This window comes from Juglans regia, chromosome 7 (assembly GCF_001411555.2).
Source record: "Juglans regia cultivar Chandler chromosome 7, Walnut 2.0, whole genome shotgun sequence".
In the NCBI taxonomy this organism is placed as follows: domain Eukaryota; kingdom Viridiplantae; phylum Streptophyta; class Magnoliopsida; order Fagales; family Juglandaceae; genus Juglans; species Juglans regia.
The window spans coordinates 42,872,183-42,890,434 of NC_049907.1; the positions used below are offsets into that span (position 1 = coordinate 42,872,183).

The window sequence follows — 18,252 nt, forward strand, 5'->3', positions numbered from 1 at the left end:
ATGCCAATTTAATCAATCATTAAAAAAAATTATAATCTATATATAAAAAATAAAAAATAAAATAATATGATTACAATATAGGGAGTTAGCATTTTTTTGTAAATACTTGAAACTAAACTCATACCAATACTAGTGGTAATCAATAACGATAGGTTTAAGGATCCATATTTTTTTTTTATTAACCTTACCTTCTCTTATCACGTACAAGAGTTTGAACAATGAGCAAGTTCTTAAGAAATTCAAAACAAAATATCTATTTTTTTAATGAAATTTTATTTTATTTCCATTTTTGGAAGTGTAAACATCATAAAACATATCATTATCACATTTACTCATTATTTTCTCTAAACAAAACGTAAAACATAAATTAGGGACTTTCGCGGCCAAATATGGACAGTATGGTAATATCAAACTCAAGACAACACTCCACTGTGAAGCCCATTTTTGTAATTTAACATCAACAGTCACTGTCTTTCAATTATAGTTAAGATTGGGATTTGGAAATGACTCGCTAAAAACTTGACTGAAAGCAGACTATGCTTTCCCTCTATCTCTCTTTCTCTCTCTACTGTATGGAGAGTGTAGAGAGAGAAAGGAAGATACACATGTGTGGGGGTGATTAAAGCAAAGACCATCTTGTCATTGTTAGGGTTTTCTTTGAACTTTAAAGCAGAATAAAAGAAAAACCCATTAAAGAAACTGGGAAAAGCTATTCCCCGGGACATACCGACATAGGAGAAGAAGTTTGAAGAGGGTATAAAAAAGAAGAGAGCGAAATGTTGGTACCCATTTGAAGTTTGAACCCGAATCAGAGGATCCGATTAAGCCAGCCTAAGATCTCAGAAAATTGACGTCTCGGGCACGCTTCGATCTCAATGATCTCTCTCGCATTTGCTCCATATTTTCTGACACACTAGGGCTTTTGAAAATTTGGTAAGTTATCTTGTTTGTGTATTTCGTTTATCAATGTCTATATCTATTTACACGTGAATATATTTATCTGGGTTTGGCTTGATTTTGCATTGGAATTTGGTTTTATGGTGCGAAGTCTAGGTGGGTTTGGTGTGGTTTGGCATTTGGGTTTGGATACTTATTTAACCAGATCTGGGACTAATATGATCGATATTTGCGACGTGTATGGTTTCTGTTTTAGTGCAAGGACTTGAACTTTGGTGCATTTGGCTTTGGAGGTGGGTTTTGGGATTGAGATCTTTTGGCTATTTTTGGTAACCATTTTGGCTTAAAATTATTGTCGGTTTTACCAGCTGGTCGTTCACCTTTTGTTTTAGACTTACGCAAGTAATCCATCTTGTTTTGAAATATGGATGACTATACAATAATTCCCATAATTGATTTGAGTAAATAAAGTTTCATACCTTCCGCCAACTTCAAAGTCGTATGTGATTTTTAGCTTAGGTTGTGATTGTTGTAACTGTCGGGAAATTTCTTATTGAATTTGTCATTGAATTTCCCGGAAGCTGCATTATAGCGCTGAAGTTTTATGATCGACATTTTTTGGGTTTTAAGACTTGATTAATTTAAGTTTTCAGGACCTGTGCCTTCATTTCGTTGAAATTACATCTGGATTTATGAATAAAGCAGAAAAGAGGTAGTGTACCTACTACCTAGAGTTGGGGAAGATGAAGTCTGGCACGGCACTTGATTATGCCGTGTTCCAATTGTCGCCAAAGCGCTCACGGTGAGGATAACCAGATGCTTGGTTTTAGTTTTCTCATTCTTTCTATCTTGCCATTATATGGTTGATATTGAGATATATTCTTTCTTCCTTTCTGCGTAGATGTGAGTTGTTTGTCTCGGGTGATGGAAACACTGAGAAGCTTGCATCGGGATTAGTAAAGCCATTTGTGACCCATTTAAAGGTTGCAGAAGAGCAGGTTGCACTTGCAGTTCAGACAATTAAGCTTGAAGTTGAGAGTTGTAAAAATTCTGAGACATGGTTCACAAAGGGAACACTTGAAAGGTAACATATGTTGCCAATTGAAAAAGTTCTAACTTCTAACTATATTTTTTTTTATTGGCTTGTCGACATGATAAATTTTTGAGTCAGTAGAAATTTTTCTTCAGGTTTGTGCGGTTTGTTAGTACACCAGAGGTCTTGGAACTGGTGAACACGTTGGATCAAGAGATGTCTCAGTTGGAAGCAGCCCAGAGAATATATTCTCAAGTAATAACCACATTTTGATTATGTAGAGAACCAATGCTCTAATACTTGGAGTACCATTATTTTAATTACTAAATCTGGGAACCCATTTTATGCAGGGTGCAGGAGATCAACTTTCTGGTGCGTTAGGTATGTTTTGTTTCGTTCTGTTTACTCCCCAGGTAGTTGATTTTACTCTTAAATTGTTTGGTATACAAGAAAACACACTGGTTGGGATATTTTCTAATAAGGCATTTAATACATGTACTTTTGCCTTTTCCATATGCACATCGTAGAAGCAAGCATATATGATGTCAAGGATTTCCTTAGATTTTTCCTGTTTGTTCTTCTGTTTGGAGGATTCCCATCTTTTATTATTTTTAATTTTTAAATATATTTTTTATTTTGTCGAGGGTACCTTCTAAAGCGTGGGAGTTTAAACTGGTAGTTGGAAGTGGGAAATTAGGATTCGTGGGGATAAACTGGAGCTGACCATTATTATTGTTTTAGTCCGATCATTAATAGTGGGAATTTTGGGTTTACCCTGAGCCACATTGGTTGTCAACATAGGCATAGACTGAGGTGTGGTTGGTGATGCTGGTATTATCAGAAGATAGTAACAGAGCAATAGATATGCCATTAAGACTCTGCTGAGCCTTTTGAAATAATTTTCCAAGGTAGCATTCACTGCATTCCTTATTGCATAACCATCTGAAAAGTGGGCTTAATTATTTCTTTTTGATAAGCAAGAAAATTTATTAATCCACTTAATTAGGCATAGCTCAAGTACACAGGTAGTATACGAGAGAAAACACATATACATAGCTTCACGTTACAGTTTCGAGCCCCTTCAGATACAAAAACTTTTACTGATTAAAAAAAAAAAGATTATGCCTGACAAATGGATTTGGGTGTTGAAGAACATATTTATTTTGATAATACATTAGAGAGAGAGCTCATCACATACAGTTATATGTTAAGTTGTACATTTATGTCATGGTATGTCTAAAGTTGGTAGTATTTTGATATCATCACCTGTTCCTTATCATGAAAAATAAATAAGTAATTGGGTAAATTCCTTTTTTCCGCCCTAAACCATGAGGCGATTTGCAATGCCCCTCCTGAGCATTAAAATTGAGCAATCAGCCCCTTAATGTTGGACATAATCACAAATAGCCCCTCACTTTTTGAAATTACTATCGATTATAACTATCTCCCTGGTATGTGCACAGAGCACTTCCCTTTGTACCTATCACTTATTGGAAGGCCACCATAAAGTTACAAATTTTCTCCTGAAAACTTGTTTGAATGTTCTCTCTTGACAAAAAGCAAAATATTAGGATCAAGGCTTTAAGCACAAATTTTAGTTCCAATTACAAAATTGATTTAATAGTTGTGAAAACAATTTTAATATAGAAAAGGAAAATAAAATTATACTGAATTTTGTATTAAACCTGACAATTTCCTGCAATTTGCTTGTGTGTTTTTTTGGGGTAAAATCTATCTGGTTTGGTTTTTCCTGAGTTTGAGGTCCCAAAGGATAAATGGACTTGGATTTTTTTTGTCTTTTTTTTTTGGTTAAAAAAAATTCTCATTTTCTTAGTAAACAACATAAATCTAGGAAAAAAGTTGAGAGATTAAAACTAACTGGGAGGCTGCGTGATGACTGTTGCAGCAGTATATAAAATCAATGAAGTGCGCGTCGTTGGTGTATATATTGAATTGTGGTGGAGTTGAGAAAATATAGATTAGGGATCACGGTGAAGGAGTTGAAGAGGAACTATTGGGTGCAGTCGCGCTTTGAGTGTAAGTATGATGGTGAGCTGAGTTGGTGGAGCTTGCAGACATATCCGTATCTAACAGGGTCAGAGACATCAGGCATGAAAATCTTAGCAGATTTGCTGAAGGAGTGACAATAAAATTAAAATTTCATAAAAGAATTACATTTTTTATGGGTGGCAATAGATTTGTCACTACTAGTTCATGCTTATGTTAATAGAGAGGGGGAATAAGGGTAGGGATTCCATGGCGTTGCTCGATGGAGAACAACACAAGGAAGGTGGGGGGGAGGAAATGTTGATAGGTTTAGAGTGTGTGGGAGTGTAGCAGTGCCAAACCGTAATTCAGACGATAAACTTGTAATTTTACCTTTATGTTTAACGTTAGATGGTTGATTACTTGATTTTAAAGTTTTCAGGAAGACAAACTCTCCATATGGAGTAGGGTGGAAACGTTACATTTTTTCATGAATATTAAAGCCATGGTACTTGGGTTTTGCTATGAATTGGATTGCAGAAGTTACTTGAGAGAATAAGCTAAACTCATGGTTTTTGTTATAGACGAAAACAGTTTTCATCTCGTGTAGTATCAGAAAAGTAAAAGAAAACAGATCTCTTGTCATTTTCCCTGGGCAATGCACTTGGCCTGTTACTGTAAGGCTTTATATTTTCCTTGAAGCTTTTGGGCCTGCTGGCAACAAGATCAGTTTCATTGAGTTCAGTGCACCTGGTGGGAGTTGGGCATGGAGAGGGAGATGTGCAGATAGAAATGCTTTGACCTTTTAAAATGCATCAGAACTTATTGTGTAGACAATTAATGAACAGGGAGTTGGTGGCTTGTCCCATGGAACCTGACTTAATTACCTTGCCATTATGCTAAGTTACATACAGTAATGTCTGGTTTTGGTTACAGTCTGGGTTTCCATTTTTGCATGGATCTGTAAAGGTATTGAGTTGTGGCCCTTACGTTGGGCATTTTGATCCAGTTAGTGGCTTATCTATTGCGTCATCACCCTGGCATAGTTCATGAGTTTTGCTATGCCTTGGCTATTAGACATTTGAAGTTCTTTTGAAGTATGTTGTGTTGAAAGTATGCATCCAAACCTTCATTCTTCTTGAAGCACTTTCATTAATGTGCTGACACGGTTTTGGATAATAATCTCCAGGTGGGGATGGAACAGGAACCTCAGGGGCAGCGGATGCAACAAAGTAATGCTTTCTTTTCACCTTCTCTCCTGACCAATCGATTAAATTAATTTGATCAGTTTGTTAGTTTACTTAATCTTTGCTTTTGCACGACATGCTTTTGAGTTTTGAATTTCATTTGTTACAAAATTTAATAGTCATTTGTAATTTCCCTTTAGATATCAGCCGTTGAAGATGATTTTTGATCTTATACTTTTAAAATTAAGGGTTTCCTTTCAGCAGTGACTGAGGTATGCTAGGCTGAATCCTGCAATATGGCAATGATGTTAATGAAACCCTGGTTGGTTCGATTAGGGGGTCTGCTACATTTGGGAAGTTAGGAATCACCATGTCTATCTGATCATGGAAATTCAAGTTGACTGATTGTCCACTTTAGAAAAGAGGCAATGACAAAGGTTATGTTGATTAGAACCTATGAGAAGAGGGTTCAGTAAGTTATGGTAATTATAGTGAGGTTAATTAGAACCTATAAAAAAAAATATTGTAAATATTGTATATATTCATTAGTGAACTATGCCATTACTGATATTCTTGATATGCTTGCTTTCTAAGTTTTGTTATTCTATTTGACCATTTGCCACAGAAAGGAGCTTTTGAGGGCTATTGATGTACGGCTTGTGGCAGTTCAGCAGGACCTGGCTACCGCATGTGCTCGTGCATCAGCTGCTGGTTTTAGCCCAATCTCAGTGTCTGAACTCCAACTTTTTGCAGATCAGTTTGGTGCCCATCGCTTGAAGTAAGAACTCATTCTTGAACTAAATGTTATATCTCAAGCTTTCACACGCTCCTACTCCCACTTTTGTGTTGTGCATGTTCATCAAGTGAACCCAGCTTGCTGTAGCGATTTAGTGCAGGGTTTTGGTAGCAGTGACAGGGAGGGGAAGGATCTTCCTCCGCTTTGGTGCAGTGGGAAAACATAAAACGAAAGAGAAATGAAGAGGAAATGTTTTTTAACTTCTTTCACGTTAGGTTAAAACCTCTCCCCAACCTGCAGAGAGGGGACAATCATAATCTCAAAATCAATACGTGATTTACAGGATTTCTCTCTCTCTCTCTCTCTGTGCCACAATGGGTTTTCTGTTGTCAGAGAGGTGAAGAGATTGGAAATTACAGCTTTTTCTAAAGGCATAAAACGAGGTGAAAAAGGAATAATATAACATAAAACTCCCTTTACATGTTTGGTCCTGGGTTTTATAGAAAATCATTTGTTCAAGTGATTTGCCAGGTTAGTAACTTTATTCAAATGCGCCTAATTGAGGGTGGGAGGGAGGGAGGGAGGCTCTAATACTATGGTGTTAAGAAGCTCCTTTTGGTTGATAATACATATCCATTAGATTATGAAACTGCTAAGCTATCGTTGAAATAATGAAAACTGACCTTGTAACCTCAAACTGTAGTCTACCCATTAAAATGCCCTGACAGATGCCTTTCATCTATACTATCCATCCCTTCAGTGATCAAGATTGGGAGGCACTCTTGGATTCTTATATTGGGTCACTAAAAATTATCATGCATGCCTATTAATTAATTATATCCACCACAGCTACAACATCCCAAAATAAAAAAGAACAGCTTTTTTTTTTTTTTATATAAATTTATTTATATCTTTAAGGAGGTAAGTGGGGTCCTTGCACATCCATCTCTGGCCTGTGGCTTTGTTACCTTCTCTCCAGTTGTCGGTTCATGAAAGATTGCCCATTCCTATACACGACAACCATGGAACTGCTGGGCTCCCTTTGTTTTTTGAGTCCAACTTTGATATCTGCCAAAAGTTACCCAAAGTTTCCCTTTTTTAAATTTTGTTTCCTTAATTAGATTTTGTCAATGAGGCCGTGTCGTGACCCAATGGACAAAGTAATTACTAATTAGGGACCCCATTTAAGTTGCTTTTCAAATAATAATAGAAAGAAAAGGTAAGAAATTGAAAAAGGTACACCTCATTTTAATTTGTCACCTTATCAATCCAGCAGCAGGTACAGCAGTTATGGAGACCTTTTCCAAATTTTTTAAGTTCCAGTTGGAGTTCTGCTTCTCTCTCTCTCTCTCTCACCTTTTCTTTTTAAGAAATAATAATAAAATAAATATTTTTAATGCACAAAAATAGTAAGATAGAAAGGAAGGAAATTTAATATCAATGTATATATTCTGGAAATTTCTTTCCTCATTATAATTTGTTGGGTATATGTGCAGCGAAGCTTGCACCAAATTCATCTCACTGTGCCAGAGAAGACCGGACCTAATCAGCTCATGGAAGCCAGTTGTCGAGGATCGAGCCGTCAGATCGTCGACAGGGTCCGACATGTCAATCGATGACCCCACGGAAGACACAACTGGGTCCCACCATCAACCCCCAAATAAACAGGTCCACCACCCAGCTGGTCAAGACCAACTACTACAACAGAAACAAAAACAAACGTACCACCTTAACCAATCGCAGCCTCCCACGTTTCAGCAGCCCAAGTCCCTCGCCTCCAGCACCACCTTCCCTGCCCGAGGCGATTTCAACGAGAAAAACGAACCCAGGGAGGAACAGACCCAGCCAGAGCCCAAGGCGCAGAACGACAAGAAAGACGAGGCTCCGCCCGAGTCATCTTCCTTTGCGGCGTCTCAACCCTCCAGGCGGCTCAGCGTGCAGGACCGTATCAACCTCTTCGAAAACAAGCAGAAAGAGAACTCTGGCGGCAAACCCATTGTAGGGAAGCCTGTGGAGCTGAGAAGGCTCTCGTCCGACGTGTCGTCTGGTCCTGCTGCCGTCGAGAAGGCCGTGTTGAGAAGATGGAGCGGTGCGAGCGACATGAGCATTGATTTGAGTGGGGAGAAGAAGGATGTAGAGAGCCCTTTGTGTACGCCTTCGTCTGCATCTTCTTTTTTGCATTCGCAAGATAATTCCGATAATATATTCTCTGGTTCATGCAATGATAAGGACCGCAAGGGGTTGAACGACACTCAGAGCACATTTAAGGTTGATGCAAAGAGTAGTTCCGATGGGGATGGTGATGCCGTGTTGAAAAATCAAGCTGACGTGAAGAGCCAGGTCAGGGGGGTTTTGGGTAAAGAAGAAGAGGTGGGATTAAAGGGGCGGACGAATTGGAAAGATCAAGCTGGGGTGATTGGTCAAACCCAATTCAGAGCTTTTACTGCTAAAGCAGAGCTGGCTGGGGTTAGCGACCAGGGGGTTTCCAAGGAGAAGGTGAAGATTTCTTTGAGTTGTGAAGGGAGGGGTGGTGGGGTTCAAGATCAAGTGGGTATCGAGTCTCAGTCTAGAGGCTTTTCAGAGCGGACTGAGATTGTTGGACTGAAGAATCAGGTTCTAACTTTTGCAAGCAAGGAAGGGGATGGTACATTTGATGGGGCATTTAGCAATAGAGTGGAGGACTCCGGACGGAGGGATCAAGTGGTGAAACCACATTCCAGGGGTTCTCAGAGTCATTCCCGCTCTTTGTCAGGGCAGTTTGATGGTGGTAGTGGGCTAAAACTGAAGGAAAACCCCTTGTCACAGCTCAAAGGAGTTGAGGGTGTTCAGTTGCATCCTCAGCCCAAGTGGAGATCTTTTACAGGAGAAATTGAGGAGATTGGTAAGAAAGAATTGCAGTCCTCAGATAGGAAACAAACCAAAGAGGAAGATTCTGGAGTCCAGAGCATGAAGTTTCAGAAACCTGTTTCTGCTGGTCGTGAGCCAACTAAGAAGACTCAGGGTAGTAAGGATGAAATTGGTCTTTGTAATGAGTACAGCGACTTGGACTATCCTGGTAAAAAGGTTTCAGAGACTCAAGAGAGTTTCTCTACAATCTCAACAATGCCATCAGAGCAAGTTCAGAGAGTTAGGCAGTCTAAGGGAAACCAGGAGCTCAATGATGAACTGAAAATGAAGGCTAATGAGCTTGAAAAGCTTTTTGCAGAGCACAAGCTTCGGGTTCCTGGGGATCAGTCTAGTTCTGCACGGAGAAACAAGCCTGCCGACAAACAGATGGAGCAGGCAGCAAGTTCACAGTACAGAAAACCAGCATCAGGGGAGATTACTCCCATGCAATTTCAGAACAAAAACTCAGTTATTGAAGGGGCCGAGAGTACCATTAATATGGGAAACTTCTGTACTCCAAGTCCACTGATGAAGATGGTAGATAATCAGGATTATAGCGATACTCTGAAGAAGAATTTTTCTGAACTTAGTTTTACAGATGATTCCAGAGGAAAATTCTATGAGAGGTACATGCAGAAAAGAGATGCTAAACTGAGGGAAGAATGGAGTTCTAAAAGATCAGAGAAGGAAGCCAAGATGAAGGCTATGCAGGATAACCTTGAGCGCAGCAGAGCTGAGATGAAGGCCAAGTTTTCTCCCTCTGCCGATGAACAAGATCCATTGTCTAGTGCTCATCGGCGAGCAGAGAAACTTAGATCTTTCAATTTTCGGTCAAATATGAAAAGGGAGCAGGTACTCACATCCTAGTTTTATTTTTATGAAGTGATAAACCTGACTTCTTCTAGAATTTGGTTTTTGTACCGAATTTTTTGAACCTTGAAGCCATATTTTGCTTCTCATTTTATTTTCTTTTAACTAATTTGAATAATATAATTTTTACAGCAACCAGTAGATTCCTTTCAGAGTGAAGATGACGATGACCTTAAATTTCCTGGGCAGAAATTTTATGGACCAGACAGGTTTTTCAGCGAGTCCTCTGTTGGGGATGTTGCTTCCAGAAGTGCTCAAACTAAGAAGCTTTTGCCAAACAGAAGCTTCTCTTCATCTACGCCCCGCATAACAGCCAATACGGTACCACGGTCATCAGCCAAAGTTTCCAATTCCAGTTCTGGAAAGCGAAGAATGCAATCAGAAAATCCTCTTGCGCAGTCAGTTCCGAACTTCTCTGATTTTAGAAAAGAAAATACGAAACCTTCTTCTGGAGTAAGCAAAACAACAACCCGACTTCAGGCTAGAAACTTGGGTCGCAGCAAGAGTACCAGTGAAGATGTACCAACTGCTAAGGAAGAGAAGCCACGGCGATCTCAGTCCTCAAGAAAAGGTTTCATCACTCCAGTAGAGTTAAAAGATTCATCCCCCCAAAACTCTGACAGTGCCGTTTTGGCTCCGTTAAAAGTTGATAAAGAGCAGATTGAGCAGAGCCCATATGAAAAACTTCCAAAGAATTTGGAATCTAAGCCTTTCCTCAGGAAGGGTGATGGAATAGGTCCTGGTGCTGGAGCTAGTTTTTCTAAGCTGAAGGCTGCAGTTGCATCTGAGACTTTGGAAAATGACGAAGAATTTGATGAATTGGCCTTTGAGGCAGAAGATTCAGTGGATATGGCTAAGGAGGAAGAAGAGGAAGAGCTGGAAACCATGCAGGTTGACAATCATGCTGATATGAATAATGGGAAAACTACACTGAGCCCGGAATCTTACAATTCAGCTAATTCTGGGTCTGAAAATGGTGATTCCATGATATCACTTTCTCAAGTGGACCCTGCTTCTGTGGCTGAATTGCCTGCTACTGAGCCTTCTACTTTCCACAGTGTAGGGTCTTTGCAGGACTCCCCAGCTGGAAGCCCCGTCTCGTGGAACTCACGCATGCATCATCCATTTTCATTTCCACATGAAAACTCTGATGTTGATGCTTTTGTGGATTCTCCGATTGGGAGCCCTGCATCCTGGAATTCTCATAGCCTGACCCAATCAGAGGCTGATGCTGCTCGAATGAGAAAGAAATGGGGAGCTGCTGAGAAGCCTATTGTTGTTGCTAATTTATCCCACAATCAGTCTCGTAAAGATGTCACAAAAGGGTTCAAGCGATTATTGAAATTTGGAAGGAAAAGTCGTGGGACAGAGAGTTTGGTTGACTGGATCTCTGCGACAACTTCAGAAGGAGATGATGATACAGAAGATGGGCGGGATGCTGCCAATCGGTCATCAGAAGACTTGAGGAAGTCAAGAATGGGATTCTCCCAAGGTCATCCTTCTGAAGACAGCTTCAATGAGAGCGAGTTCAATGAACAGGGTAACCTATGCATATCTTTATTTTCAATCTTTTCAATTTTTTTCTCCGAATATTATTTGATGACATGCCTGCTTATGCGGTATTAAGTTTCAAATGTTCTGTTATGATAATGTCCTTGTGTAACTGCTGCCAACTTTGAGTTTGTCTTCTGCATGCTGGCCACTTGCAAATTATTAAGAGTGTTAAGTTTTATTTCTGTCAGTGCAAGCCTTACAAAGTTCTATCCCAGCACCTCCAGGAAACTTTAAACTGAGGGACGACCATATGTCTGGAAGCTCCTTAAAAGGTACAGTTTATCAGCAAATAGTTTGGTTGTATATCATTCATCATACTTTTCCTAGCAGTAATGTTAACAGTTTGATAGGGCTGAAGGAATAGTTATGAGTTAGAAGTTAGAAGCTAGGTGAAAACTAGGTGAAAACTTAGTGGTTGAGTCCTAGTAATGAATGAAGGAGTTAGAAGCTAGGTGAAAACTTTTCTCTCCGTACACATGCGAAAACTTTTCTTTTGCCTGTTGCTGGTATGGTGAAGCTGTGATGGGTCTTAAAAGAGAAGTGGTGGTTGAGTCCAAATTATTTACGTTAGTTAAGGAAGGTGATTCTGTTTGCATTACAGAGAAGGGGTGGAAGAGGAAGCAAGAACTTGTGATTGAGAAGAGTACAACCCAATGGCTTGTGAAGTCTTTGGAGGCATGTTCAAGTGGGACGAAGCAGGACTTCTACAGCACCATTAGAGAGGGTGGTTGTTGTTATTTAGCTCAGAAGTGTTATAACAGCAGGGGATATTACTTAGTGGTGGCTGAATACAAGGAGGGGGGGAGGAGAAGCTTGATTCTCATTCCGGAAGGTCAGGAAGGGAGAGGTTGGAGAAGGGTGAAGGAAGCTCTGGTGGAATGTGTGGAGGAGGGAAGTTTGAGGGGTGGTCATTACGGTGGAGCTGATTGGAAACCACAGGTGGAGACGAGGCACTCGTACAAGGAGGCGCTGCTACACTCGAGACCATGGCGTGAGGAGAATGGAGAAGGTGGTGGGGGTTGGACCTCTGACAGTCGCGCGCCTCGAGTCTCAAACGACATACAAAGGACTGATCGTGGCAGAGACGAGGTGCAAGTACTACGCTGGGTAGTTGAAGACCTGCAGGGCCAAATGAGGAATTTGCAGAGAGAAATGGAGGACGTACGTAGGGTGGTCGGGCGTAATATGAAGGGGATTTGTAGGGGGAACGAGCTGCAGGGGCCGGACTATGCTGGGAAGCCCAATGTTGGTAAACGTAGGTGGAGGCGTGTGAATGGGCCGAAAGTGCTGGGCCAAAATGGGCCTCAGCCCATTGGTTCAGTTTCGGATGGGTCGCGACCCAGAGACCTGAAGCCTCGCGAAGACGGTTCTAGGGCTTCGACTACTGGTGCGTCTGGTGCGCACTGTACACCGCGCAACTCGCCGTCGCAGGGGGGGATATCGGCCGATCAGAGAGTGCCGATGACGATAGCTAACTCCGACGAAGGTGTGCAGACGCGGGAAACCAGGCACGAAGTGGGTTGTTCTGCGACAGGCGTTGCGACAGGTCCTGCGATAGGCTCGGGAGGGTCACCGCGGGAGATTGGGGGCCAGACAACGCCGATGAAGGGAAAGGAGGTGTCCCAGATTCCGACGAACTCTTTCACGCTTATGTCTGAGGATACCGAAAAGGATGGGGCTTTTACTGACTGTGAAACAGAAGGATCTCCATCTGAAAAGGATGGGGCGTCTTCTGAGGATGAAAATGATCAGGCTATAGTAGACATGGTGGAAGTTACGGGGGTGGAAGAGACTCGAGGTACATCAATGGATCACAGGGAGGGTGAACCAGTTCCGTTAAATTTTATGTTCCCTATGCACACTGGAGTTTCAGATTGGGTTTTTAGGAAGGTTACTGAAATTCAAAAAGTTGTGGGATTGGAATATGAAGGATATGAAGATCAGTTCATGGCCTTGCTCACGGCTATTGAGGTGGGGCACCAGCAACATAGGAAGCTTGGTACAAAAAAACAGCGGGAACTCAAGAGGTTGATGTGGTCGTTGAACACTGAGGGGAGTTCTAGTAGGAGTAGGTCGAAAGGGAAGGGGCTGACCGTGTCTCCATGAGACCCAAAATAATATCGTGGAATGTTCGTGGGCTCAATGAGGCTAACAAACGTCTTCAGATAAGAAATTTGCTTTGGGAGTGGAAGGCGGATATTGTTTGTTTACAAGAGACGAAGTTAAAGATTATCGATAGAAGACTTGTGAGAAGTTTATGGAGTTGTGCACACGTTGATTGGGTTTATTTGGCTTCCAATGGGGCGTCAGGAGGTATAGTGCTAATGTGGGATAGAAGAGTAGTGGAGATAGTAGAGGAATTCATAGGAAGGTATGCAGTTGCGTGCTCTTTTAAGAGTATTGCAGATAACTTCTTGTGGGCATTTGCAGGTGTATATGGCCCAAATATGGACAGTAATAGAGTATTGTTGTGGGAAGAATTAGCCGGAATACACAGCTGGTGGAACCTCCCATGGTGTATAGGGGGCGATTTTAATGTTACTAGATTCCCGAGTGAGTCATCTGGAAATAGAAGAGGACGTCCAGCTATGGTAGAATTTTCAGCATGCATCTCTGACTTGAATTTGGTAGATTTGCCCCTTGCTGGGGGTCCCGCCACGTGGGCTAACAACCAAAGTTGGTCTAGGCTGGATCGCTTCTTAATTTCGCCAGATTGGGAATGTCATTTCCCAGATGTTTGACAAAAGCGTATGCCTCGTATTAGCTCAGATCACTGGCCTATTTTGCTTGATTGTGGTGGCCTCCGTGGAGGGCAGAGGTACTTTAAATTTGAAAACATGTGGCTAAAATCTGATGGTTTTGTTGAAAGAGTAAGGCAGTGGTGGTCCTCGTATCAGCTTCAAGGTACCCCTAGCTTCATCTTGGCGGGTAAATTGAGAATGTTGAAAAAAGATTTGAAGTTGTGGAACAGGCAATTCTTTGGTGATGTAGGTGAAAACAAGAAAGGCGAGTTGAGAGAGATACAAGAACTTGAGAGACTCCAAGAGACTAGATCCCTTACTTCGGATGAAGTAGCTCGGAAGACTTTGTTGGATGCGGAGTTAGAGAGAATTATCTTAGCTGAAGAGACTTCTTGGAGGCAAAAGTCAAGAGCATTGTGGCTAAGAGAAGGTGACCGCAGCACAAAGTTTTTCCATCGTGTAGCAAATTCCCATAGGAGAAACAACAACATTGAGATGTTGAGAATTGAAGGTGAGGAGTGCAGAGAAGACCATGTTATTCGTGACCATATAGTTGGCTTTTATGAGCAACTACTAACTGAACCCGCTAGTTGGCGGCCGTCTCTTGATGGCCTGGTATTTGATTCTATTGGTCTGACTGAGTGTCTTGTTTAGAGAGGGCTTTCGAGGAAGAGGAGGTTGTTGAAGTAGTGAGGAAAATGGCTAAGGATAAAGCTCCAGGGCCAGATGGGTTCTCTATGGGTTTATTTCAAGAATGTTGGGACGTTATTAAGGAAGACATTATGAAGGTGTTTCAAGAACTCTTTGTAGTTGGTAAATTTGAGAAAAGCCTAAATAATACATTCCTTGCGTTGATTCCAAAGAAGGTGGGGCAAGTGAGGTTAAGGATTTCCGCCCCATTAGTCTGGTAAGTGGAGTTTACAAGATTATTTCCAAAGTGTTAGCAAACCGGTTAAGTGAGGTGGTGGGGAAGATTATAACAAAGCCTCAAAATGCCTTTGTAAAAGGTAGACAAATCTTAGATGCGGCACTTATTGCTAATGAATGCTTAGATAGCAAAATGAGGGCAGGCTCAACAGGGATCATCTGTAAGTTAGATATGGAGAAGGCGTACGATCATGTCAACTGGGATTTCCTTCTCTACCTACTAGGGAGATGTGGGTTTGGAGAGAGGTGGATAACATGGATTCGTTGGTGCATATCAACGGCGAAATTCTCTGTTTTAATAAATGGCAGTCCAGCAGGTTTTTTTCATAGCACGCGAGGTCTGAGACAAGGAGATCCGTTGTCACCTCTGTTATTTGTTGTTGTGATGGAAGGATTAGGCAGGATGATTTCGGCTTTGACGAATAATGGCTATTTGGAGGGTTTTTCCGTGGGAACCCCGGATAGAGGGGTCATTAACATATCCCATTTGTTGTTTGCAGATGATACTCTAGTGTTTTGCGAGCCAGAACAAAGTCAGGTGCGTACGTTAAAGGCAGTACTATTGTGTTTCGAAGCAGTTTCCGGGTTAAAAGTGAATTTCGACAAATCCGAATTGGTGCCAATTGGTATGGTTCCAAATGTTCGACAACTGGCGAGTACGTTGGGTTGCAAGGTAGCTTCTCTACCGTTGACGTATTTGGGGCTTTCGTTGGGGGTAAGAGCACGGACACCCTCCTTATGGGAGTCAGTGATTGAGAAGATTGAGAAGAGATTAGCAAGCTGGAAGAGACTGTATTTGTCGAAAGGCGGTAGACTCACACTGATTAAGAGTACACTCTCAAATCTACCAACCTATTTCCTTTCATTATTTCCTATACCTGCAAATGTGGCGCACAGAATTGAGATACTCCAACGCAATTTTTTGTGGGGAGGTTTGGGGGATGAGTTCAAATTTCACCTGGTTAAGTGGGAGATAGTATGTCGCCCTATATCTCAAGGTGGTCTGGGCATTAGAAATGTGAGGACCTTCAATAGAGCGCTACTCGGTAAATGGCTGTGGAGATATAGTCATGAACCGGATGCATTATGGAGAGAGGTGATAAGGTGCAAATATGGTGAGTCAGGGGGGGGTTGGAGCACAAAAGAAGTTAGAGGAACTTATGGAGTGGGCTTGTGGAAACACATTAGAAGAGGTTGGGAGGTTTTTCTTCGACAAACCCGTATTCAGTTGGGTGATGGCTCTAGGATTAAATTCTGGAAAGATATATGGTGTGGTGATAATGCTTTACAAGATCGTTTTCCTCCTCTATTTCAAATTGCAAGTGCTAAAGAGGCTTTAGTGGCGGAGGTTATGGAGATGTTGGGGGGGCAATTTCAATGGAATATTAGCTTTAGTAGGGCAATACAGGATTGGGAGATGGACAGCTTGGCAGATTTTTATAGGCTTTTGTATTCTGTGAAGCCAAGCAATCAACAAGAAGATGGGTTATGGTGGTTACCGGATGGAAAAGGTGCATTCTCGGTTCGGTCTTTTTATAAAGCTCTCTCCCATGAGACAAGTACTCAATTTCCGTGGAGAAGGCTTTGGAGGAATAAGGCGCCCCCTAAAGTTCTTTTCTTCGTGTGGACAGCATCGCTGGGTAAAATACTCACGATTGATAATTTGAGGAAGCGGAGGGTTATTTTAGTAGATTGGTGTTGTATGTGCAAGTGTGGGGGTGAATCGGTAGACCATCTTCTGTTGCATTGTGTGATTGCAAGGGCTTTATGGTATGAGGTACTTAGTAGGGTTGAATTGGCGTGGGTCATGCCGAAGAAAGTGGTGGCAGTGCTGGCTAGTTGGCCAAACATTGGAGGTATACATCAGATTAAAAGGGTTTGGAAGATGATCCCAATGTGTATCTTGTGGTGTCTATGGCAGGAACGAAATGCGCGGACGTTTGAAGACAAGGAGAGATCGCTAGAGGAACTGTTAGCATTATTTTATAGCACTCTTTGTTCTTGGGCTATTGCAGTTGATTTTAATGGCATGGTCCTTCATGATTTTCTTGTCTCTTTGGCGCCCTCTTAGTCAGGGTCCGATATTGTAAATACTGGGCTAGGCCTATTCTTTGAGCAATATATCTTTTTAATTATCAAAAAAAAAAAAAGGAATAGTTATTCTGATAGGCATGACACTTGACCAGAATTATGCATCTGTAATTCCTCTTTTGCAGAAACACGTGTGTGTGTGTGTGTCATCCGTGCAAGAAGGAAATCCTTCTGTTCATTTCTCAAAACCTTTGCTGAAAATTTTACTGACAGTAGTATATTTAAAATTTAATCTTACAGCTCCAAGATCCTTTTTCTCGCTCTCATCCTTCCGAAGCAAGGGAAGTGATTCAAAGCCTAGATAATCATACCTCTGTGTGGATTGGCCAGAGAAATTGGATCATCGCAGAGGTTAGGGTGTAAAGGAATGTCAGATGTTTATCTATTAAAAAAAAAAAGGAATATCAGATGTGCAAAAGCTCAAGGTAAGGATGATACGAATATTTGTAGAAGATCTAGAATGGACTATGTATATCTTCTTGGATTCATGAGACCTTCCTCATGATTTACTCGATAATATGATAGTGTGTTAAAATATGTTGTATATGTTATTGAAAGAAGAGTCCATTTTTTCAGTTGTATTTCTCAACGAAATTTTGTGAATGCTTGTAATCAATTTACATCAGGTTTTTTTTTTTTTTTTTCTTTTTTCCATGTCTAGGAATTTTGTTGGGAATGATAGGCACTTACAGTTGAAGTGAACTAGAGTTTCATTCATGCAACATTGTCTCTCTCTGTCTCTCTTCTATGATGAGAGTTGGAGAGAGAGAGAGAGGAGGAGGCTGGTGCAGCTGTAGCTGCCCTTCAATTTGTACAAATCTCGTTGAGTACAAAATCAGGAGATTATGAACTTTTGGATCTGTGATCATTTGTATGTTGAGGATTTAGGAACTTTTGGTTGTCACCGCCTTCTCTCTTTGTGAAAGAAGAAAAAAGGAAATGCCCTTTCTCTCCATTGGCATGCCATTGTGCATTTTCTTTCTTCTGGTTTAGGATGGAAACCGCCTGCTATAATATGGACCATCACCGTCTCATAAAGATTGAAAAAAGATGAGAATCAAAGATATTTATCCCTTGTTTATGTATTTAATTGATTATTATAGTCATGGTAAACCTATGCTACAAGTAGTTTTTAGGAGAAAACTTGAGACATAATTTTTGTTTGTTTTGGATAGAAGCTCCGGAAACTACTGGTCATTACATCAGCCATACGGAAGTCAAAATTATGATTAACCCCTCCAAATGCCACCTCATTTGTCACCTTTGAGATTAACAAAATATTATTACTTAGCTCCCCCAACTCAGAACATAGAATTTATAATTTTCATCTCATCCCAAAATTCT

General features: G+C 41.0%; 1 protein-coding gene across 2 annotated transcripts; it reads left to right on the top strand.

The window, feature by feature from the left end:
• Window positions 1–514: 514 nt before the first annotated feature.
• Window positions 515–17,760, top strand: LOC109005429. Of its 2 annotated transcripts, none has more exons than XM_018984372.2 (11): window positions 515–933; window positions 1,551–1,699; window positions 1,799–1,981; window positions 2,086–2,185; window positions 2,281–2,311; window positions 5,106–5,148; window positions 5,729–5,881; window positions 7,336–9,577; window positions 9,728–11,135; window positions 11,338–11,421; window positions 17,149–17,760. In XM_018984372.2, exons 2-11 carry the CDS (start codon window positions 1,641–1,643, stop codon window positions 17,211–17,213), a joined length of 4,368 nt encoding a protein of 1,455 aa, XP_018839917.1. In that variant the 5' UTR covers window positions 515–933; window positions 1,551–1,640; the 3' UTR covers window positions 17,214–17,760. The 2 variants fall into 2 exon arrangements, with proteins under 2 accessions (XP_018839917.1, XP_018839921.1); XM_018984376.2 differs by having other exon boundaries at window positions 536–933; window positions 1,603–1,699.
• Window positions 17,761–18,252: the final 492 nt, after the last annotated feature.